We start from the raw sequence: 24,467 nt of genomic DNA, 5'->3' as shown, positions 1-24,467 counted from the left end.
GCAACGTGGAGAGGATAATTGTGTGGTCGCTTTTCCAAATTGTGAAAGGTTTATAGAAAATATCTTTTCCCTCTGCGAAGTGATGGTACTTGCATTTGATGGATACAGAAGTAGTAAAAATAATGAGAAATTCCCATACTAGAGCAGAATCCATTTGCATACAAAGATGTCTCAGGCTTCAATATCGAGGGATATCTCATTCACACATCAGGATGTACGTAGAAATCATTGTGGTCGACATTGGTGCTCTCTTCCTTTTCTGATTTTGGCTCTGGCATGCGAAGGAGACTGTATGCTAGCATTGCAGCCAGGGCTCCAAGTCCAAGGATGGGTGCCACAATGAAGACCCAAAGGTTTTTGTAGACATCAGATGCTATTGCAGGACCAATGCTTCTTCCAGGATTCATTGATGCTCCAGTTAAAAAAGCAAATCACGTTTACACTCTTTTTCCTTTTCAAGGGAGACAGAAAGAATTGGTCATACAAGAACTTAGAATTTACCCGGCTATGATAACATTAAACAACATGGTAACTCCGGTTGCCACTCCAGATAATGCCTTGTTCTGTTTTCATGTATCAAACAAAGCTTTTCATCAGAGATCACAAGAAAAGTTTCTACAACAGCAAAACTAGCTTGCATAAAATAAACGAGGCAAGTCGATACTTGTACAGTTATATACTCGATGTAATGCATTTAGGTTTTAGTTATTTTTTGAAGAATTACTTACCGAGCGATCATCGGTTGCTGCTCCACAGATGATGAACATTCGAATGAAAGTGATAATGAATTCCCATGCTATTGCTTCAAGATCACTGGTTGAACTTCTGCACTGAGTAAGAGTAGGAAGTATATCATGTTGGCCATGGAATAACACCCTCAAGGTTAGGTATGCAAGCGTCGAACCAATCAACTGGGAGACAACATAGGTAGCCACTTACAAAGCAATCACATGCCATGATGTATACTAATCACAAACTGATACATGGAAAGAAAGCAAAAACTGTGTATTTTTGTAGTACTAGCAGAATGCTTCATGCACTTAGTTTGAAATGTTCTAATTACTGCATGTGGAAAGAAATTTTTCTACCTGCACCAAAGGAAGTCTAGAAGCTGCACCGAAAGCAATGGTGACTGCAGGGTTGAAGTGGGCACCTGAGACGTGCCCAAGTGCATATATCAGAGCCATTATGACCAGACCCCAGATGAGTCCTATACCAACAATTGTCAGCGGAGTTATCCTATCAACAAGAGCCGATCCACAACCCATAAATATGAATATGTAGGTGCCAACCAGCTCTGCAAGAGCGTGTTTCACAAAGTAAATGATAAATTTCAGTACTCAAAAACGATATGGAAATCACATTATCAGTAGTACATGATGCATAATAATCAACAAAGCTAAACTGATCACCTTCTGACAGTTTGAAGGTGACTGAAGCTTTGGAACCTTTTTGGCAAGCATTATTCGCTTAACAGTTTCCTTTGCTTGCTCCACCATATACAAGTCATCACGGGAATTCCTTGTTGGAGAATTCATGCCAACTATTGAAGGTGAGTCGGGCTTATAGGCCATGGTAGGTGATGGTCTCCCGTTGGTTGGCCTTGGTGCAAATCAGGCTAGTAGTAAATTTTTCTTTTTCCTTTTTCACTAGCAGGCTAGTTGTATTAGGCACACTGATTTAGTAATCGAGAGTGTTGCTATTTATACTAGGCTTGTCCAATCATTTCAATTGCGATGTAATGAATATTTTAATTAGCAGATTCATGACAATATTGACATTAGGCTTAAGACACATTCAAAATCAAGATTTACATGTGGAGATTCTGGCGCAATTCCTTTTTTAAGAATGTGCTGTTAGAGGAGTATTTAAGTATTCGGCTGATATTTGTGCTATTGTCGTATGGAAGACAAAATGGACGGGAAAAATATACTTAATTTTTTTCAGATTAATCCCTTTAACGTTCGGCAAGAATCCTTAGCCGGCAAATTACGTGAAGAAAATACATGTATCAGAAATAAGGAAAGGCTGAGGCCGAATTCTGCCACATTTGATGATGACTGACTGTAACTACGCTTTGGGTCCACAGGCTGGCTCAAGTAATTTTCGAAGAGAATCACATATTCAAAATGATTAACTCAAATTACTAAATAATTCATAGGTTTCGAGTTTATATACAAAATATATCCATTACTTCCCATTGATGCAAGACAAATCTTGGGGGCTTATATTCACCCTCTTAGGATCTTTGCATCCTCGCAGTTTCACTCTGCATACAAACCATGGGATGTAAGATAAATCTTAGGATCTCACATTGGATTGGGATACGGGATTGGGATAGAGTGGAGCCATTTTCTCCCTTCATTAAAAAATGAGGTGGGGGACAGGAGAGTATACCCTTGTCTCGTCACTCGCTTGAACAAAATAAATATATAATATATTTAATATTATTAGTATAAGTATTATATCATGTATAATTATTAATTATGCTAATAATTATGCATTTATACTAAATGAATATTAGACTTTTTACTAATTATACATTTATCCTATTAGCTCGTGAGGAAAGTGAGGTGGAGCAAGGGGAATGTTTGGACAACGAAGCGAGGGTTGGGAGAAGGGTCCCCCACCCTGTTGCCATTCTTGCTTCCTAAAAAAAACCAATACATTTAGGGCCGTCAATAAGTCCAGATCAAACCCAACCTATTCAATCTTAAAAAAGCCTGTTAAGTCTAATTTTTAATTGGATTTGACAGAGTTTGAACCTAAATATTATATCAAAATTAAATATGATACGAGCTTGGGTCATGTTAGGCTTGATTAATACTCGACCATACATAAGTGTGTTATATATATATATATATATATATATATATATATATATATATATATATATATAGACACACACATACACACATGTTATAACATATTATACATAAAATGCTATGAATTTATACAAAATTTATAGTAATTCATAATTATAAAATATATATTATATATAATTATGAGGTTGGCTTGAACCCAATTTGAGACCAAAATTTATAAAGTAGCATGAGCTGAATTTGAACTTTTCAATTTGAACTCGAAGCTTGAATGTCCAAAATCTAAAAACTTGCGTATTTTGTGAGGCGAGTTTGCACTTGCCAGTACCCCGTTTAAAAACTTCAATCGACACCACTAAATACATTTGAAAGCAGCTAGCCGAGAACAAGGCGGCAGCTCCTTCTCCAGCAGCACAAAAGTCTATAAGTATTGCAGTACTTAGCTGACAGCGAATTACAGAAGAACCATTTGTTTAATTATTCGCGTACTTTTCTTTACTTCTTACGTAGCATCTGGGCTTGGAGGAAGTCCAACCTTTATTTAAATGGCTTGACATGATTCTCGTTGACTATGAAATGTTTACGTGCGTACTTACATATGTACATATATACATACATACAGACATATATATCTAATGAAAAAAAAGAATAGATTTGTGTTTTCCAATATAGGCAAAAGTTGGTTTGGCTTGGACCAGGCTGCAAAGCGGGCTTCTAGGCTTGCAACGGATTTTCTGTCCCATTTTCTATATTATTATTTATTTTATTTTTTATTATATTATTATTAATCATCATATTTTAATTTTTAAGAAAATAATAATATAATAAAAAATATAACGAATAACAACACAGGAAATGAGACACAAAATTCGTTGAGTTGTAGGCTCGTAGCCTGTTGTAGCATTGCACCTACAACTGTAACCCGGCAACGGTGGATTTTCCGGCTATTAAATCCAGTTAAGCTCCAACTGGCTCTCTAGTTCCATAATCAACTGGCAGATTTCTTCTCAGGGAAAAGACTTAAGAGTCACCGATCATGGAATCCTGATCAAACTCTCTTGATACATTTTATTGCTTATAATTATTTAAATTTTCTACCCAAAAAGGGAAAAGTAAATATCCCGATGGAGCTCTCCTGTCTGATCCTGCATGTAACTATTTACTTAAGCACCAAAACAAATAGCTAGATACATTGAGATTACGCTTGGATGGTGCCCTTTTGGCAATTGGAACACATTAGGCTCCAAATCTAATTTTGAGTTAACGTTGGATGGTTTCTCGAGAAAATTTGTGCTATGTCTACTAGAGCACCATGGAAAGAAACAATAGCAATAAGAGGGCTAAACTTTAAAAAAGAAATAATGTTAATTAAAAATGCCCAGTATTTAGTAGTGGAAGTGTTTTTTCCATGTACCCAAATTCCAGGACCCCAACTTAATTGACTACATTATAGAAAACTAACATCGCTGTGGACCATGGTCATACACTCATATGCATGGTCAACATTATAATTGTTGTTGTTATTATTATTAGGGTTGTCCTATTTTGTTTTTTGAGTGAGAAAAATATTGAGGCACAAACTAGAAAAAAAACGTTCGTATTTTATTATTACTACTACATATATGTTTGTGTAACCATAGAAGTAGAAGTACCAACATAGAGATTAGTGACGGATCTACTTATTGGTCAGGAAAAAAAATCCATTTTTCATCCTCAAACTTTGTGACGAAGACATATTTGGTCCCTAAACTTTTCGTCAGAACGCATTGAGTACATGAATTAACGATTTTTTGCCACATTTAGTCAAAAAAAGGGAATTTACTCAATTTGGACGGTGAAGACCGCGTGGCCGTTAACAAATGTCCAAATATCGAGAAAACCAACACAAGTCAAACACAAGACCATACTTGACTCTCTCTCTAACCCACTGCTTTTCTTCTCCAAGTTTCCCCCTTTCCCACCGAGTTAATAAAGTGAATAGCTGCTTGAGACTAACAGAGTTAATGGAGTGATTCAACAAAGCTTTTTCAATCCGGTAGAGTTAATGGAGTGATCCATCATATCAAGCAACAAAACTTCATCTTCAATTCATACTTGTCAGCAAAATGAGGTCACGAAGCTCGGAATCGTCGATTTTGTCAAATAGCAGTACCCGTGTGTGTGTGGGTGTGATTAAGACGAGTAAATTTCCAAAAAGAGGGAGTTTTTAAATTAACTTCCCAAAGGGTGGCGATTTTTGAGTCTCTTCCCAAAGGGTGAAAAACGCATCCAAGGAATGCGTTCTTTCAAATAAAAACGCAATTTTCAAATACATTATTTTAATTTTTATAAATTTATTTAAATAGGGAAAAATGGTTAAATAACGCATTAGTTAAATGCGCTATTTTGAAAAAGTCTCATATCATGAATGCGTTTTTTGGCCTAAAAACCTATTTCCGAAATGTGTTTATTAATAAAAAAAACTCATTCAGAAAATGAGTTTTTTAGCATATATATATCTAGGAGTTTATCTACTCCCCGGTGCTAAGAACTTCATCAAGGGCCTAAAAACTCATTTCCTCTCAATCCCTCTTAATCTCTTTCTACCCTAACTTCTTCAAGGGCCAAACAAAATACACCACCCATTCAATTTTTTCGTAGATCTTATCCCACATTCGCAGCCAACGTAAGAGCAAGGGTGGTGATTGGGAGACTGCTGAGCTAATTAGGCATATTGTTAGGTAATACTTAAAATTTTGAATTTAGGGTTTATGAAATGGATGCATTTAATTAAGTAACTAATTAAACTAATTAAATTACCTGCGAGTATTACTTTCACATAATTAATTTATGTTAAATACAAAACCTACCAATTTCCCTTCGTAAAAATATGAGTGTAATACTTTTTAAATTTTAATTACAACCATTTGTATATTTAATATAAATTAAATGATTTAGAGTAAAATGCTCATAAATAGCTATTACTTTGTTCGTGTAATAGAGGAAACCCATAAAGAGCTGATATGTTATGGGCAATTTTTTTTTTTTACTTTCACGTATTTAATTTATGTTAAATACAAAACCTACTAGTTTTCCTTTCATAAAAATATTAGTATATCACTTTTTAAATTTTATTTACAAATATTTATGTATTTAACATAAATTATATGATTCAGAGTAAAATACCTATAAATAGCTAGTACTTTATTCATATTATAAAAAAAACCTGTAAAGAGTTAGTAAAAAGTGGGTAATTTCTTTTTTTACTTTCACATATTTAATTTATGTTAAATACAAAACCTACTGGTTTCCTTTTCGTAATAATATTAGTGTAACACTTTTTGAATTTCACTTATAAACATTTATGTATTTAATATAAATTAAATGATTCAAAGTAAAATGCTCATAAATAACTAGTACTTTATTCATATAATGGAAGAAACTCGTAAAGAACTGGTATGTTATGGACAATTTTTTTTTACTTTCAAATACTTCATTTATATTAAATACAAAATATGCTAGTTTTCCTTTCGTAAAAATATTTGTGTAACGGCTTTTGAATTTTATTTGCAAATATTTATGTATTTAACATAAATTAAATGATTCAGAATAAAATGCCCATAAAAACCTGGTACTTGGTTCATGTAATAGAGAAAAATCATAAAGAGTTAGTACTTTATGAGATATTTCTTTTTTAAAAAATATTTAATTTTCTTCACGTTTGGTGGTCTTCAATCACCAAACTGGGAAGCTCCACTCTGAGGTTGGGAAAGCTCCACTCTAAGGACAAAAATATTTCAACTACTAGGAAAGTGGGAAAGGGGGAAACTTGGAGAAGAAAAGCAGCGGGATAGAGACAGAAAGTGGACTTTAGTCAACATTTTGTATCTGACTTGTGATGGTTTTCCCGATATTTGGACATTTGTTAACGGCCATGTGGTCTTCACCGTCCAAATTGAGTAAATTCCCGTTTTTTGACTAAATGTGGCAAAAAAATCGTTAATTCATGTACTCAATGTGTTCTGACAAAAAGTTTGGGGACCAAATGTGTCTTTGTCACAAAGTTTGAGGATGAAAAGTGGATTTTTCCCCATTAGGAAGTAGGGAAAAGAAATTTTCAATTGAAGACACATGCTTGTCAAAAAAAAAAAAAAATTATCCGTCTAATTTATCAATGATGACTGGTAGAAATTCAGTACAATACTGTACCAATCGATCAATTGTTAACAACTTTCAATTAGAAAAATGATAACCTCAAGCATAGACTCAACATTTTGTAGGGAGTTCATTTTACTCGCGAGTTTCTTTTATAGGCCAAAAGAAAGGTTACTTTTATGAGTTGTAGAGCATTAGAGAGTTCTTTACGTTCTCTAATCTATTTGGACCCTAGTTCCACCACTCATAGAGACTATCATTTTATCAGATCTTATTAACAAAATTGTGAGATATTTGAACCCGAGGAGGGATCTATATACCATGAGGAGTACTAGACCGCAACCCTAGTCATCGTAGACAAAACCGAGCCGGGGACTTCCATCTCTCACCCTGGAGGAAGGTATTGCATGAGAAATGTGAGCTCCCTATCCCACGAAGGAACGATTTATAAGATTCGGATCATGGATTATTAAATAACCTTTGTTAATCATTTTGATCCCGTGGTTCAACCCATAGATTCCATACCGTAAGAAATGGTATCAAGGACCCATGGATTAGTCCACAGCTTCGATACCGTTACCAATTGTATCCGATTATCAAGCGCCATTACGAATGGAATTGTAAGTGTTATCAAGTGCCATTACAGAAGTGAACCCGAAACCTTATTAAAAGGTGTTATTAGAGGCATTCTTCGTGAGGCCTTATTAAAGGTGAACCTGAAGTATTATTAAAAAGATTATAAGAGTCACGTTCTTCAGAAGTGGTGAATCTGAGGCATTATTAAAAGTGTCATTGCACGCTCTTCATAAGTGAATTCCGAGACCTTATTAAAATGCATGTTAAAAGTGTTAAGAGGATTCTTTAGAAGTGATGAATCTGAAACATTATTAAAAGTGCCATGTTCTTTAGAAGTGAATCCAAGTGAACTTGAGGCATTATTAAAAAGGTTATAAGTTTCGTGTTCTTCAGAGGTGGTGAAACTAAGGCATTATCGAAAGTGAGTCTGAGACGTTATAGAAATAGCATCAATAACTAATAATCTATGGATCCGGTACCGTTACAAATGGTATCAAGGACTAAGTGTCATATAGGAACTTCCAAAACGTTATAGAAATAGCATCAAGAACCCGAAGAAGTGAACTTGAGGTGTGCCATGTTCTTCAGAAGTGAACTCGAGACGTCATAGAAATAGCATCAAGGACCAATAAGCTATGGATCTGCTGCCATTACAAATGGTATCAAGGACTAAGTGTCACGCAGGTGCTTATGAGATGTCAAAGAAATAGCATCAAGGACCCAAAGAAGTGAACCTGAGATGTTAGGCGGTCCTTGAGCTATGGATCGGGTACCATTACAAATGATATCAAGGACCGTCAAGGACCAAGGAACTAAGTAAGTGTCATGTACGACCTTCCAAGCCTTGTAGAAATAGCATCAAGGATCCGAAGAAGTGAACCCAAGGCGTTGGCCGTTACAAAAATAGGTGCGCAAAAAATTTTGGGTTGTACGTAGATTAATTGAATCGAGTTACTGCACAGTAAGGTGATCGACGGCTGATTTTCGCCTAAAATAAAACACGCCTTCACCCGTTAAAAGCATTCGGTGAAGTTTCTGGTTTGAAGGACGCTTTATTCCTCCAAGTTGCGTTCTCCGCTTAGCCACCTCCTCTTCGTTTAACGTTTTCTGGATTGCAAAAAAAATCTGCAAACCTTTCATGTGCAACGGCTTGCATCATTTGTCTTGTTCGTTCTCAAGAATTGCATGTTTTGGGGAAGAAAACAAAGGGGATAGCTTTGCAAACCGATGCTTTTATTGATTCTTTTTAACGATCTTACGTAAGTTGACTTGGGGCAATCGGTTGATCGGTTCTTTTTCAAAGGGTTGGAGCTCTTTTGCCTTGGGTTTTTTGTTTCAAGCAATAATGATGTAAGTTGGAGCTAGCTAGCGTAACCCGTTTTAAGACAAAGTACGACTGTAGGTTAAAATACGTTCAATATTTTGTTCTCCTCTTTTAGGTACTACGTCATCCACGATTCTCACCGAATTGAGGAGTGAGATGTCGCAATGGCAACAACTATATAGATCGAGTTAAACCCCAACATTTTGTCCAAAGAAATGATAGGGTCCATGAGCTGTTCATGTGTTAACTTCATTGATCAATTTTTCAAGCCTATTTATGAAGATTAAGAACATTATTTGAAATATTATTTGGAATAATTACTGTAATACTTTTTGTGATGTGATGTATGTGAGATAAAAAGGTGATTGAGAATATAAGAAGGTGGGTTGAAAAATGTGTTATGATGCAAGCGAAATATTATTTGGAATAAGTTTACTATCCAAACTCTCTTATTGTTTTTTCGTAAACTCGATCAAGAACGTATTAGGGTGCAAAAGTCACCAATTGTTTGATCTAGTTTATTTTTAAGTTGCTCAGTTACTCTTGGGCCCTGTTTGGCACTTGAGTTTTTTGCCAAATTTGTCTGTTACAAGTTTTTTAAAAACTTTAACTACAGCAACCTCAAAAAACTTCTCAAAAATTTTAAACTATACACTTTAAAATATTCAAAAATTTGCACACTTCAAAAATTTTTTAAAAACTTCTTCAGTAAGCTACAGTAAAGTTTTAGACAAACACCCAAAAAATCCACTTGCCAAACGGAGCCCAAATTTTGAGATATATTCCCATTTATCTTTTCCGTTGAAAAGGGCATAACAATCTCTAGTATATAAATGTCAAAATTTTAAGATTAAGACTACTCCTTTCTCTACTATATAGTATTATTTGAAATAATTACTATAACACTTTTTGTGATGTAATATATGTGAAATAAAAAATAGTTGAGAATATAAAAAGGTGGATTGAAAAATATCAGTATTCTTTAGGTTTGAAAATTTGTAGAAACTTCCATCAAGAAAATAGTTTGGTGCTCGGTTTGCTAATATGAGCAAAAATTCCCTTTGAATGGTTAAATTTGTATCGCAATTTTCAAATGTGGAAAGCTAAAGGATAGCACGTTAGTAGTTGGCATAAACGACTATAATCATGTTCCTCTATTTTTGCCTTCTTGGAAATCAAATCTTTTCAACATTGTGTCCCACGACATGGAGTTATAGTAACAGCACTTCCATGTGGACCTTCTTATATCAATAATGAGATAGTAACATTTTGCTTCCATTAGGAAATATGATTAATGGCCACTGAGATCATGCCTGGTTTTAATCTGAGTTTTAGATGTTAAAAGTCCTAGGGGTTTCTTTAAGTACGTTGTAAATGAGAAAATGGCAAGTGTAGGACCTAATTGAAAAGTGTACAACATTCCAGGCCAATAGCCATGAAGCCTATCATCCACGTTGCCTCAGTTGTTGTAACTTTTCTTCGTACTTATTGTTAGGGTCCAATAATGTTGTATGCAATTAGTAACTTAGAAGGCTTAGTTTGAATTTAAACAAATTAAGGAGAAAAAGGAAAAAAAAAAAAAAAAGAAGAGAAAATCTCTATTTTTTTTTCTCTCAAGACGGCAAGAACTCACGCACACAGTTAGATTAACACTCAGAGAGTCACTAAAGAACGGCTCAAAGAACAATCTAAGGGAGAAAATCTCTATTTCAACCGTGGGAAATAATAGAAGAGACTTGGACTGAAATTGGGGATTATCGAGAGAAATTGAGACTATTGTTTAAGGTCTTGATATAAATTTGTAGTTCCAAACTTTGCGTTAACATGCTGAAGGACAGAATAGAATTCTGAAATGAATATCAAATCAGTTTATTGCTTTCTTGACTCTCAAACACCGCCAATTTCTTAGTGTAAATTTAGAATTTTCTTTTCTTTTGTTTATTATTTCCAAAACTCTTACAGGGCTGCACAGTTTTGGTCAGTTTAATTTGATTGCCTAGGTTCTCCATTACAAATTTAACATTTAAGCTAAAGTACACTTTTCCATAAAACATCTCCTCTCTTCTCAAAGGAAAATGAGAAAGAAAAAAAAAGGTAGCAAATGGTTAAAGTTGTCAATTTATTAGTTTGATATTAACTTTTTAACGTAGACCACTAGTTTTAACCAAAAATATAACAGCCGCACTTTAATTCAAATCATAAGAAGGTTATATATAAAGTTTTCAAATCATAGGGAGGTTATGTAGTAAAATATCAAACTATAACAAAATAAAAGGTATTTCATTCTAATTTTATTTAGACAATAAAGTTTCGACTCCAAAAGATATTAATTTTAGCCACCATTTCCTTCACCAACTAAATAGTAAGAGACTGTTTTTTGGTTTGAAAAAATTAAAAAGAAAATCCACCTAAATTAATAATACTAGTAAATATGTTGTGGTGCTGTGCACGTCCGGATTACTGATGGTGGACAGTGAAGTGAAGGCGATAGATAAATATTTGGTGGACAAGGACCACTCAAGTCAAGGAACATTTTCAAGGTCAATCTTCTTGACCTGGTCAACCAAGTCACCGATTATCAACTCTGCAATAAATTATTGAACAGTTGCAGGGTTTCTTCCGTATTTTGTATATCCATATCTATATCGTATTTGTGGTTTTTCTTGTACAATTTAGACACGTTATTGCAGCATTTGTTCAAGCTGGCAATTCAAGATTCAACCCTTGAGTGATTATCCACTGCTTTCTTCCTCTCCTCCACAGATCTATCTAAGATCCTTGTACGTTTGCAATTTATTCATTCACTCTTGGAACCGCATTCTCATCCTTATCCTACTTTCTTGCCTTCTTACTGTAACAAACTCGGCAATTTTTGTTCTCATTTTAGTACTCTTTTTTTTATTTATACTTTTCTTCCCTCACCTGTTGAAAAATTGCTGTAGACATTAAAACAAGAGATTAATGATCAGTCAGTCCTTTTTCCTTTTCTTACAGAAGTAAGAAATTGTTTAATTAAATCTAATTCCAAATTTAATCTCAAAAACGGATAACTTTTAATGCAAACATAGAGACTTACCTACCCAACCCTTATCCCCCAAAAACGATGTGGGTAGACAGAATAGGGAAGCCTGTAAGACTGCTGCTACTAAGGGATAAAGACCCCCCACAAACCTCAGTAACCCCCTGCAATGTTTTTTCCTTTTTCCTTTTCTTACAAAAGTAAAAAATTGTTTAATTAAACCTAATCCCCAGCAATGATCAGTCAGTCCTAGATAGACAGAACTAGTCCATGCCCACTGCGTTTACGTGACAGTTTTCTTTCTAACTTTCAGTGCTACTCATAGCAATGAAGCATGTAAATGATTGATTTGTCTAACTAAAGCATGCAAATGCGCAAAAACCCAATTAGCGTGCTATGCTTTTAACTTGACATCTAATTGAATTTCATTGCTTTTAACACCCTGTTTATACGTCTTGTACTAGACTTAACCAAGAAGGTTTTTTCTTTTTGATTCTTTTATAAGTAAATCTTATATACACTAACAGTGTATGCATTATCACCGTTTGATTTGTTACATGTGTGAAATTCAAATTTTGCATCGTTGTTATTCATCAAATGCTGCTGACAGTGTATACACTATTAGTGTAAGAAAGATTAATCCTTCTTTTATTTGGTCTTTTTTTTGGAAAAGTTATGCTAGTCTAATACGATTACAATTACAACACGTAACAAATTGCAATTTATAAATAATTGAAGTCAAGGTAAATGGTCAAGATTTCTCAATAAATCACGTTCAATGTTGAGTTGTACTTTCATTATGCAAGAAGTATACATGCATATTGTGTGTTGCACAACTATATAAATGGCCATTGCTAAAACTATGCAAGGCCCTCCATCGACAATTACAAAAATGGGCCACAGCTAGGTAATTTGCTGCGAGATTGCATCCAAATTCATTTAATTGGTTAAGATGATGTACATAATCATAATATTGGAGTACACAAAAGGGTCAATCTGTACATCTACTGTTGGAGTATATACATGCGTTCAGTGAGTTTATACACATGTACGAGACACTTGTTCTCGAGATTATCGAGGGCCTTGGTAAACTGATGCGGGCAAATCTGCAATTGCACCCAAGAAATTGGATAATTCTGAAACAAAATATATATATACACACACACAAACAAAGATAGCGCAACACATGTGTCAGGTCCCGGGGTTACCTCTGCCGCTTCTCATAAAACGTTAAAAATCATTCTTAAAAAGTGTCCTTCAAAAGCAGTTTTTTGAGACTCAGCCTAAACAAACACACAACACAGAGCTGTGTAATGGCAACAGACAGCTGAGCCCGAGACAGCAAAGTCAACAAGGTTATATGTTGTTCCACATTTGCCCCTTTTTTAATGCGTGGAAAGGGGGGAGGGCGGTTGAGAAAATAGCAAGCAAATAGTACATAAAGAGCATCCCCTTGGCTGTTTCTTTCCTACTACTGCTATATATCTAGGCACAGATGAATTTGATTCCAATCACTGTTGTTATATGGGAAACTCTTGTTGAGTGATTAGAAGAGTTTAAGTGTCTCCTTTTCCTTTCTTTCTGAATCCCATTCACATATTTAATTCCATTTTGCAAGTTCATAATAAGAAGAAAAAGCAACAGCTACAAAAGCTGATATGTGCTAGTACAAGTTAAGCCCCTTCACTGATTAATCTTGGTATGTTGGATGAATTATTGAAAACCCAATTGGCCAATTTGTCCGTTCAGTTGGTGAATTTGCTCAAATTCATTTTCTTCTTAAATTTTTAATTTTATTGGGTTTTCTGGCTTTTTGCTACGAGGGTTCTTGTTCAGTGACTGATTCCTTGTTTTCTAATGGCGTGCACTGTTGTTAAGGAGCTTTTTGTGCTTTTCTTTGATGATCACAGGATTTTGTGCTGTTGCATGTTGAGAAAAACTGAAAAGATTCAATTTTTATCCAGTTGGCAGATCATTTGATGGATAAGTTTTTTTGCTTCAATGCTGGTTGTGGTCAGGTAATTTTTCCCATTCAAAACTTCTATTCAAGTTTTGTGATGGTCATGTAATTTTGTGGATCATGCATCTGGGGAGCACTCACCGACCTGAAATGATTTAATGACACAGTCTTCGATGGACATTGAGGGCCTTGGTATTGGTTTTTTTGGAACCTTCGAAGGAGAATTTTCATTTAATCTCATGTTATGGATGAACACTGCAGGATTCGGCTACTATTTTTGTGGAGAATGTTAGTATCATTTTTTTTGGTATTTTTGGTGCTGATGGCTTAGTACAACAATATATTTCTACATTGGTTGGCTCTATAATAAAATCCAAAAAAAAAATCATATATGTGTGTGTGTGTGTGTGTGTACATTTGCAGATTTACTCTGATACATCCTGCATTCATCCACCTTCTGAGAGATCTAATTGCTCTTTCCCCGGCATGTAATTGTAGGTATATCACTAGCCGTTGTGGTTCACAGAATACTGTAAATTTTATAGTGACAACAGGTTGAATAATTTTTCTCTGATGAATTATGGAAAAAGCGGGCATGACTAGGACAATTCAGGTTTCCATTTGCTAAAGTAATCAATGGCTTCAATTAGGTTTGCCAAAAGCTTTGTTGCTCAGTTTCCTCTTACTTTTGACTCGATACAACCATTTAGTTTAACCTAACCCCCTAAAAAAATTTTGTCATTCTCGTGTTCACAATGCCATTACCATTGCTTTTGTCGTTTTTTGTTCATGTATGCATGGAAGTTGATTTTTGATACCTATACTAGGGCTAGGCAAAGTTTCCAATTTGAGTCCGAGTATTCATAGTTATAGCCACCTCGGTTTTGTTGCTGTGTCATCCTTATGGTCCATTCATGCATCATGATATTCAATTAAAACCAAAGTCGAAGGTATTCTTAGGTTTTCATTTGCTTTGAATGGTAAAGTTAGCAGGCCGTATTAAATACTTGTCTTGTTATTTTTTTGTTATAATTATTGTGTTTGATCTTTTATCATCTACTTTACTTGTTCTGTATCATCATTGTCGAATCTTATTTCCTTTTTGAGTCATTCTACACTCATCTGCAGGTATGACTTATCTTTTTCTCTTCTGCAGTGCGTCAGGGGTGAGTCTTCTGGTAGTTCCGGCAAAGGAAAAAGTCGCGAGAATAAAATCAAATATGGTTTCAGCCTAGTGAAAGGCAAAGCCAGTCATCCAATGGAAGACTACCATGTTGCTAAGTTTGTGCGGATTGATGGACATGAGCTCGGGCTTTTTGCCATATTTGATGGCCATCTTGGGGATGCAGTTCCTGCATACCTGCAAAAACATTTGTTTGACAATATCTTAAAGGAAGTAAGTTGGCTGTTGACTCCGGCAGCTGTTCACATATATGGTTGTACTTTTGGGTTGGTATCTCATACTCTGGTCTCTAAATATGTTAGGGCTCATTCTGGACAGATCCTGGCGGATCAATCTCAAAAGCCTATGAGAAAACTGACCAGGAAATTCTGTCTAACAGTTCGAACTTAGGGCGAGGTGGGTCCACTGCTGTGACTGCAATTCTCATAAATGGTCAAAGATTATGGGTGGCGAATGTTGGGGATTCACGAGCTATTCTGTCTCGTGGAGGCCAGGCTATTCAGATGACAATAGACCATGAGCCTAGTACTGAACGAGGCAGCATTGAGAACAAAGGAGGCTTCGTCTCAAACATGCCAGGTTATTTGCTTACTTATTTGTTATAGTTTTTAGCATCTTACTCACAGACAACATAATGTAATTAAGCTTAAAGCAATCTAACTCAGAAGAGCTGTTATGTGAATTTCTTCATCAATCTTGTAGTCACCGACTTGTGGAACTGCTCAAGTCTCTTGTCCTTCCGTGGCTCTCTTTTCAAGTTATAGTGAACTTTTATATAGGTTGTTAGAAATGGAAAACCATGGGAATATCCATATAAGTTGTGGTGAATGTATCTGATGCTTTTCAGGTAATGATATACTTCAAATGTGTGCGGCATCCACCACTTTACCTGGGGTGCAGCTCTATTTTGGAACTAGGTGACACACACAGTAGTACGGTTGGGAATATTTTTAAAACTGCCCCTCATATGGTCTTAGCATATAAGAGTTATACTACGCCAGTGATTTTGGAGATAGTAATCCTTCTATCCTGGCATCTATCAGAATTGCTGGCTTTATGTGATACATAGTTCATGTCGATAATTTCCTTTTCTTTCTATGTTTACTATACAGCCTGCATGCATAGAGCTGTTCTAATAGCTGAAGATATTTGTATTGTTTGTCTCAGCCTGATAGGCTACATCTCAGAATTTGCTACCACAACCCTTAATGGGGGCTTTGATTGTTGGGAACATCTGACCTTGTTCCTGCTGAACTGTTGATGATTTTGCTGGCACTTTCCCTTTTCAGTCATTCAAACTACAATTGGTTTGAGATTGCAGTTTGCTCCATGTGTAAAGAATGCTTTGCCTGTGTCATTCTTGCCTCCAGTATGGTATTGGAGTCATAACCATGATATGTATGGCTTACCCTTTCTTTTTTCTTCTTCCTCTCGACTTCTGAATAGTCTTGTTTTTCTGTAAGGCAGATGCTAAAAGCTAACTGTTTTTTAAGTTTTTCAGAATCTTTCATTACAAGCATTTTCTCTCTGGTTTCTTTAATTTTTGCAATCAATGCATAGATCTGCTTCAGTTTCTTTTTCCATCTATTCTAAAATACTTCCTAATTATTCTGATGCTGCAGATATGCATGCAAATTATATCAAACATACTTATGCTGTCATTTCTTTGTGAGATCTAAGTTCTCTTAACACTTATTTGGGGTTGCAGAGATGTTTATCTTAACTGTGCCATTCCTTTTGTTCTTGTTATTTGCTCAAATTTGTTTGAGCTTACCAAGGATGCAAATAAGGTTAATACTCGCACTTTTTACTTCCCCGCCTTTCCTTCCTTACCGTACAAATGATAATCAGGCGTTTAACCTACTTCTTCTTTTCCTCTTCTTATCGTGCACTTCTCATCCCATCTTTCATCTTAATCTAGCTGTATAATTACAAGCATCTGCCTCCTTCTGTAGACTTAATATAGTCCTTAGTGCACAGGCATAAATTCATTCAGATATTGGAAATTTTCATACGCAATTATAGCATTTGCATATACTTTAAGTAGCAGCACATTGAGCACTTTTGTCGTAGCAAATCTATTCTTCCATGTTCAATCCTGCTTTATTCAGCAATTCTTGATGGCTATATTACTTTATTTCCCTATTTGGGCCTAGTGTGGATACGATCAAAATTTCTATCTTTTGGACAAAGCTAATCTGTATTATAAATGTGTTCAAATTTTCTATTTTTTGGACAAAGCTAATCTGTATTATAAATGTGTTCTGCATCTTTTCACAGGAGACGTGCCTAGGGTGAATGGACAGCTGGCCGTTTCTCGTGCTTTTGGAGATAAAAGTCTCAAGTCACATTTGCGTTCAGATCCAGACATTCTCGATATGAATGTCGATGTCAACTGCGACATTCTTATCCTTGGAAGTGATGGTATCTGGAAGGTGAACGGTCTTTCATGAAGCTCATTTTGCTCTGTGTGTCATTATGTAGAACTAACAAATACGAAAATTTAACTTTCTGAGAAATGGTTCATTTTCCAATCTCCTGTTCTTCTTCTACATAAACACAGGTAATGACCAATCAAGAAGCAGTCGACATTGCTAGAAGAACAAAAGACCCTCAGAAAGCTGCGGAACAGTTAACTGCTGAAGCCTTGAACAGAGACAGTAAAGATGATATTTCTTGTGTTGTTGTTAGATTTAGGAAATAAGCGTTTTTGTGATGTGTTGCTTGCCCACTGCAGAATTTAGGGGAAAGAAAGCAATTGTCTTTTACATGCAAAGCCAATTTATGCACATAAACTAGATTTAGGATCTATTACTCCAGAGTGACTGGCAGCTCTGGCAGTCATAGACAGGAAAATTACCCAAAAAGATTATAGGAAAAGAAGGTACAGTTATTAGGAGATTTTTGTAAATTTAATATTTTTTTTTTCAATTTTTTTATGACTAAATTGTTTCATTTATTTTCTTGTTTGAATAGAGTAGTTTATGTTGGTTATTACATCAATTTTTTTTTTTTTTTTTATATATCCTAATCCATGAATAATGGTCGATGAAACCACTTATGGAAAAAGCACAAGTTCTTTCATGACTGATAGAATCCATTTCGGAAAACTTTTATGGCAAAACCAGACACTGAGCCCTGGATTGGATGCTGTGATTGAAATTGACCCAGAATTTGTTTCATTTCATAAATTAAATTGGTTATGACAACTTCAGAAAGATAACAAAGTTAGGAGCATATTGAGATACTCATCATAACTTAATTGGTTGTGGTCCTTGTAAATTATTTTCTTGGCCTTTTCTGGAACCAAACCAGCAAAACTTCAGAAACATGTTTAGATATAGCATTGAAAAGTCCTTTTAGCCATGTTTTTCTTCTTTGAGCAACAATAAGTTTTCATAATAAATTTGTTGTCTAGTTTTCCAGAAACAATTCCATCAAAACAAAAAAAATTTTTTGTTTTAGCTTTTGTGCCCCTAGGACTCTGCACTATAAAGGTCTTGCAGTTCATAATTGTTCTTTAGCCAAAGTTTCGTACCAAAATTGCAGTGAACCAAGACACAACAAATATATGTCATACTACCATATACTACTAATTCATTTGCAACTTTTGCTCACATATAAACAAACTTTAATTCGTCAAAGAAAAGAAAACAAATAATAAGTCATTTGCCATGTTGCTCTACTTCATCCCCCTTTGTAATTTCCTTTTCCTTTTTTTCTTTATTTTATTTAGTTATTTGGTCAAAGTTCTGACCGAAAAAGACAGCTCAAAAAATATATATTTTTTTTTTGAAAAACAAAAACCCTAAATTGGAGAGCCCAGCCAGTATAAATTAGGGTTTTCGACAACAGTTGTCACAAGACTTCTCAGCCGGCTGGTATGGGAATCCTCCTCCGAAGAAACACTAATAGCTCTGTGCTTTTTCTTCCTCGCTGGATTAATTAGCTACACAGTTCTAAACTTGCAGTCTTGATTATTACTTTGTGGGTTTTATGTGTGTGTGTGTTTTTTTCTGACATTAGTATTAATTTTGGTGAAAAATTGCCTCTTTTTTCGGCTACAAGGGCTGAGATCTAATGATCGATTTCTTGATGGCTTTGTTCTGGGGGCACACACTTAATCCTTTTCAAGAAGTGGGGTATTTCATAAAACCCAGATTCGTCCACACTTTCATTTTCTGGGTTCCCTCTTTTTGGAATATTTCTACTTATATCTTTTAGGCTTTCTTAGTCCTTCTTGTGTGTGTGTGTTTATTTTCTGTACAGTACCAGTACCACTGATGGGCTGTTAAAATTGGGATCTTGAAACATCATGGGGAATTCGTTATTATTATTTCTCAAGTAATTAATAATGGTGGATTATTGTACTTGAGAAGATCACTAGTAAGCGATTATGGCTATGGTGATGAAGAACTTGAAAAAACACACACACACACACACACATGCATTATTATAAGGGGTTGGAACAATGGAATATGATCGCATCTTTTTCCGAAAGTTAAAAAAGGGTTTAGGAATATGGCACCTGGTTCCTGTTTCTGACTCATCAGTGATACTTCTCTATAGCTGTACGCTTTAATTGGGATAAGAATGATCATCTTAGAATCAAGTTAAATTCGAAATTCGAATGCGAGTTTGAGTGCGAATCCTTTTATCCCTTTCTGATGTAGAAGGTGGAAGGCATGAAGGAGGCAACAGCAATTGACAATTGCCTAGCAAATGTTAAAACATTGTGGAGGGATTGAGGACTGGCAACTGGTGAGCATGTTCCATGATGACAAATGGAGGGGGCAGATGTGAAACAGGGAGCTACCCAGTTTGTATTGCCCCTGTTCTGTTCCATGACAAAAGTTTCTGCAGAATTACCTCTGCGTGATTCCAATAGGCTGAACAGGGCATACTTTATGACAGAAACAGAAGCCTACAACAGACCGAAGCGAACACAACGAAAACTTAACAAAAGACTGAACAGGGTAAACCTTTTTTATGTAGCGGATAAATTCAACTTTGTTTAAAATTTAGGGATAATTTCACGAACCTCCCTTGAGGTTTTTAACAATTACAAAGAGCTTCCTTCAAGTTTTAAAAATTAACATATGCCTCCCCTAAGTTTAATGTTTAGTAATAATGTAGGCCAAACAAGATAGATTTTTGTGATCTCACAAAAATCTTAAATTGCCCTTTTGTACAAAACTAAGAAAGAAAAATACAATATACTCAATCATTTTCTTTCACACTTTGCATAAATCAACAAATCTAATCTCTAACAATCATTCAATCATAAGTTTTAAAACCAAATAGCCATCCAAAAAATTTTAAATTGCATATACAGTATTAATGCTTGCCAAGCAAAAAAACACACACACACACACAACCCCATTGACAACCAATTATACCCCAAATTAAATATCAATGCTCAAATACCTTTTCAATACAAGCTAGTCCGACCTAGAACTGCCATTATAACTCTCCTATGGTTTTAAAAATATTAATATCTCAAAAAATAGAGAATAAATTCTACCTCCATGATAAAATCATAATAAAAAATTCCTTATGTAATTATTGACATTTTATAAAAGATTTTCTTGGTAACAAAAAAAATATGACAAATTCTACATCTTTAGTTCTTCTAATTTCATCATTTATTTTTGTATCACTACGAGTCTCTTTATTTCCTTCTAATTTGATTCATAATTTGCTCTCTCTGTTGATTTTGTAATTTCAATTTGCTAATATTTACAAAATTGAAGATATCAAAAAAAGGTTATATTAATTAGAAAAGAGAAAAGCGAAAATAGAAAAGAGACAGAAAAATAGATTTTTTGTAGTTTTTTAAATTTATTGCCTTAAATTTAAAATTGTCTATCAAGTGGAGGGCATTATAGGTATTTTACTATGCCAAGGGAGGTAAGTGTAATTTTTAAACCTGAGGGGAGCCGAGTGAAATTGTCAAAAACCTCAAGGGAGGTTTCTGAAATTATCCCTAAAATTTAACTACTGCTGCTACAATAAACACAAAGCCTACTTCTCCATTCCTCATTTCTTGACACACCAAAGGAGAGACATGTAGGAGGAATATACAACTATACATGTTGTCGATTTTACATGGCAGTGTTTTTGGAAGCTTTAACAATGGCTGGATCGGACTCTTTGGATTGCAAAATGGATATTGGATAACGGGAAAGGAAATATCTGTTTCAGCCTTTTTCCTTGTTCACTCGTAGAGAAATATTAGGCCAACGAAAATGCCTAACCATCATCCTCTCTTCTTTCACTTGCCAAAAAAAACAATACGGTCAAGAAGAATGAACTTGTCATTTCTGTATTGGGAAAGATAACGGTGTCAACGGTTCGAGAAAAAAGCTAAAGAAGACAATGCTTGGCTTGAACTTGAGGGGTCAAAATGTTTGGGATCAATGGCGGGAGCAATGACGCAGAAGATTTCCAAATTATTTGGTAAAGCAATTAACAGAAAGTTTCACCAAATAGTTCATCATTTGTGTGTTGAAGTCCAAATGTTTTTTTTTTTTTAACAAATTTTAGCATGTAAGCAACATCTAAGGTTCATTCAAGAGTTGAGAGTTGCATCTGGTACTTTTTTTTTTAGTAGTTGTTAGTTCCATTTTTACATTAGAAAGAATTGTTATGGGTATTGGTATCTCTGTATCAAGCTGCTGAGGCTCACAGTGTCAAGTAATTATCAAGTTGAGGGTTGCACTATCTCCAACATGTATCACTGTTCTTTTTATTTTCCTTCTACTTCATGCTCTATTTTTGGTGGAATTAATGTCCATCCTCTCAAAATTATGTTTGTAAACTTTTTTTTTTTAAGTTCCATAAGCAAATATTTTGATTTTTCTAATCCTATCACACATTTTGTTTATAATTTATTTCAAGATACAATGACCACAAAATCTCTCGGTCAATGCTGTCTAGATTTTAGGTTTGACGGCATTTATAATCACAAGTTACATTAGATGTCGTCTCGAATTGAACATTAGAATCTGATCGATCCGGCCAATGTATTACAGTAATTTTAGATTTTTTCTAGTTAGTTATTTCTTTTGTATGTATTATTTTGAAGTACAAACAATTGAGTTTTTTGCCAAAATAACACTCTTTCTAAAAAATATTCCCAATATGATTCACTTTCAAATTTTATTCCCAAATCGATGTTATTGTTGCCACCTAATTAGCCTGATCGCCATGTAGTATAATAATAAAGGAAAGCTTTAATCTAGTCTATACTTTCCAACAAAAACTAAAAATTTAAACTTTTTTATTATAGAGGCACAAGAAGATTGCATAACTTTAATAATTTCCTTATAATTATTTAAAATAAATTCTACCATTATTGACCTTGCTATTATTGCTCTCTGTAATTTTTTTAAATGCATCAAACTTATTGCATATATTTTTCAAATATAAATTTGCAAAATACAAAAGTTGCAATGAAAATTGTAAGCAATAACAAGAAAAAGTTACAAAAACTTCAACGCTATCATATTTGTTTTATGTTATGCTTCTCTGACTCCTTGAAAAGAACTTTTACAAAAAGTAATCAAACTATTGTAATTGAGATAATGCTAAAGTTTCTTGAAAGTAACACAAGCCATTAATTGATGTTGAATAAATGTGCAAAAATACTTCAAGTATACGAGATTATTTGATCATGTGATAGAGAGGCGCTACAAATGAACATGCTTATATATGTGGTGGAAATCAAACATATTGAGTATGAATATATGTTGTTACGTAGTTTTCCTATTAACATTTTATCAAACACACAGTGTGAGAAATCATTTGTTAAAACAATTAGTATTCAAAATTTTTGAAGGTCATAGGAATGTTCCAAAAATTGCACAATGGAAAAGATAAGAGAATAATCTTCGTTTACCTTGAGATTATCAAATTGAGGAGAATATTTTCATCCACAGATATAATATTAGGAATGACAATGAAGTTTTAGATGTTATTAATATAAATATTGGCTTCTGGCAATTACATTTGACAAGGAAAAATAATGAAAGAATGAAAAATAACGAACCGAAAAAAAAAGGTGGAAAGGTTCAAGGAGAGGATCGGGGAAAATATTAGTTGGGAAAGAGAGATGGAATGTGACTCTATCTCTATCCTGCCACATATGCAACCTATGTGACAAAAAAAGAATTATAAAGGTAATAAATTTTAAAACTAGGTTACTTTGGATATATGTTTCGAAAGAAGAGTTATTTTGACAATAAACTCCAAATAATTTGTAACCTTAACTTAGGTTATGCTAAAACAATAAGAAAATAATGTACTGTGATATTTAAACATAAAAGAATGTGTATTTTTTTTAAAACTGAAATCATCAGCAGAAGATTTACATCATGCATAATTCGAATAGGTCGGCTTAAATGAAATACCCTGTAGAAGAACAACGAGGTGGACTAGATCAAGCCAACAAGATGAGATATGAACGTCACAAAATGGCAACATTGGCCACGTACATTGTCCACTCCCTCCTCAAAAGCTCCGTTGATGGTCTAACTCGCACTAGAATTCACCCAATCACTAATTTCAAGATTAACAATAACTTTCATTTATTGCAAAGGCACTTTTACAATTTATAATATATATCTTGAAGGCATTACATTATTATGCAACAGAAATTATGTTTTACATGAATTCACTGGATTCTGTATATTTTTAATGCACTTAACTACCATTGCTATACTAGGACAATCTCTCTTCATGTCTATCCTAAATACTTTGATCCTGAAAAAAAAATGTTCATATTTTGGTGTAAATTCAACGAATTAAATTTTCAAGTGAGGTCTATGTGTACAAATGCGATTAAATTTTCAAGAATATAAATTCAAACATATAGGAAACACATAAAATAGATAAATTACAACATAATGGAAGGATATAGCATTGATTGTGGGTGACGACCCAATTCCACTTTACACAATCATCATGAGTTCATCATCCTATTTCAATAATTACTTAGGTCAATTCTGGAAATGCCTTTCACTCTCGACCCATGAATGGACAACTTCTTGCCTAAGTTGTTGGTTGCAGATCAGTATGTGAAATAATATTTGACATAACCTTTTACTTGCTCTACGAATTAAGACACACTATTACTAGCATAACACTAGTATCAGTGTGATAAAGCACCCCGTTTGAAAGGTGAGTTTTTTTTTGTGTTTCTCTAAAATTTTACTATAGTATACTGTAGAAATTTTTTAAAAAATTTTTGAAGTGTGTTTTTTTTTTTTGAATATTTTGAAGTGTATAGTTTACAAATTTTGAAAAATTTTTTGAGATTACTATAGCTAAAGTTTTTAAACAACTTGTAGCAGACAAACTTGGCAAAAAAACTTGACTTTCAAACAAGGCACAGTACTAGTAATCAAGCACAAGTAATCACAATACAATTCTTTAATAAAATAAGTTGT

The 24,467-nt window shown here is 34.3% G+C and overlaps 1 protein-coding gene and 1 pseudogene across 8 annotated transcripts; one reads left to right on the top strand and one right to left on the bottom strand.

Annotated features, from left to right (window-relative positions):
* Positions 1-13: 13 nt before the first annotated feature.
* LOC113711165 (nodulin-26-like) lies at positions 14-1,574 on the bottom strand (annotated as a pseudogene).
* An 11,526-nt stretch (positions 1,575-13,100) lies between these two features.
* Positions 13,101-18,015, top strand: LOC113711959 (probable protein phosphatase 2C 10). Of its 8 annotated transcripts, XR_011822016.1 has the most exons (7): positions 13,262-13,574; positions 13,786-13,893; positions 14,992-15,231; positions 15,321-15,597; positions 16,308-16,416; positions 17,299-17,453; positions 17,582-18,015. XR_011822016.1 is itself a non-coding variant. In XM_027235213.2 (6 exons), exons 2-6 carry the CDS (start codon positions 13,855-13,857, stop codon positions 17,720-17,722), a joined length of 852 nt encoding a protein of 283 aa, XP_027091014.1. In that variant the 5' UTR covers positions 13,101-13,230; positions 13,786-13,854; the 3' UTR covers positions 17,723-18,015. The 8 variants fall into 8 exon arrangements, 6 of the variants coding, with proteins under 6 accessions (XP_027091014.1, XP_027091016.1, XP_027091015.1 ...); XM_027235213.2 differs by lacking the exons at positions 13,262-13,574; positions 16,308-16,416 and adding an exon at positions 13,101-13,230; XR_011822017.1 differs by lacking the exon at positions 17,582-18,015 and having other exon boundaries at positions 13,263-13,574; positions 15,866-16,416; positions 17,299-17,341.
* Positions 18,016-24,467: the final 6,452 nt, after the last annotated feature.

This window comes from Coffea arabica, chromosome 10e, assembly GCF_036785885.1.
Source record: "Coffea arabica cultivar ET-39 chromosome 10e, Coffea Arabica ET-39 HiFi, whole genome shotgun sequence".
NCBI classification, from domain to species: domain Eukaryota; kingdom Viridiplantae; phylum Streptophyta; class Magnoliopsida; order Gentianales; family Rubiaceae; genus Coffea; species Coffea arabica.
This window is presented reverse-complemented; position numbering and strand designations above follow the sequence as displayed.

Coding starts and splice junctions, on each gene's coding strand:
- LOC113711959 (XM_027235213.2), top strand. CDS start 13,855: ATGGATAAGTTTTTTTGCTTCAATGCTGGTTGTGGTCAG. Junction 13,894..14,991: donor TCAATGCTGGTTGTGGTCAG/GTAATTTTTCCC, acceptor TCTCTTCTGCAG/TGCGTCAGGGGTGAGTCTTC. Junction 17,454..17,581: donor GAAGTGATGGTATCTGGAAG/GTGAACGGTCTT, acceptor ACATAAACACAG/GTAATGACCAATCAAGAAGC.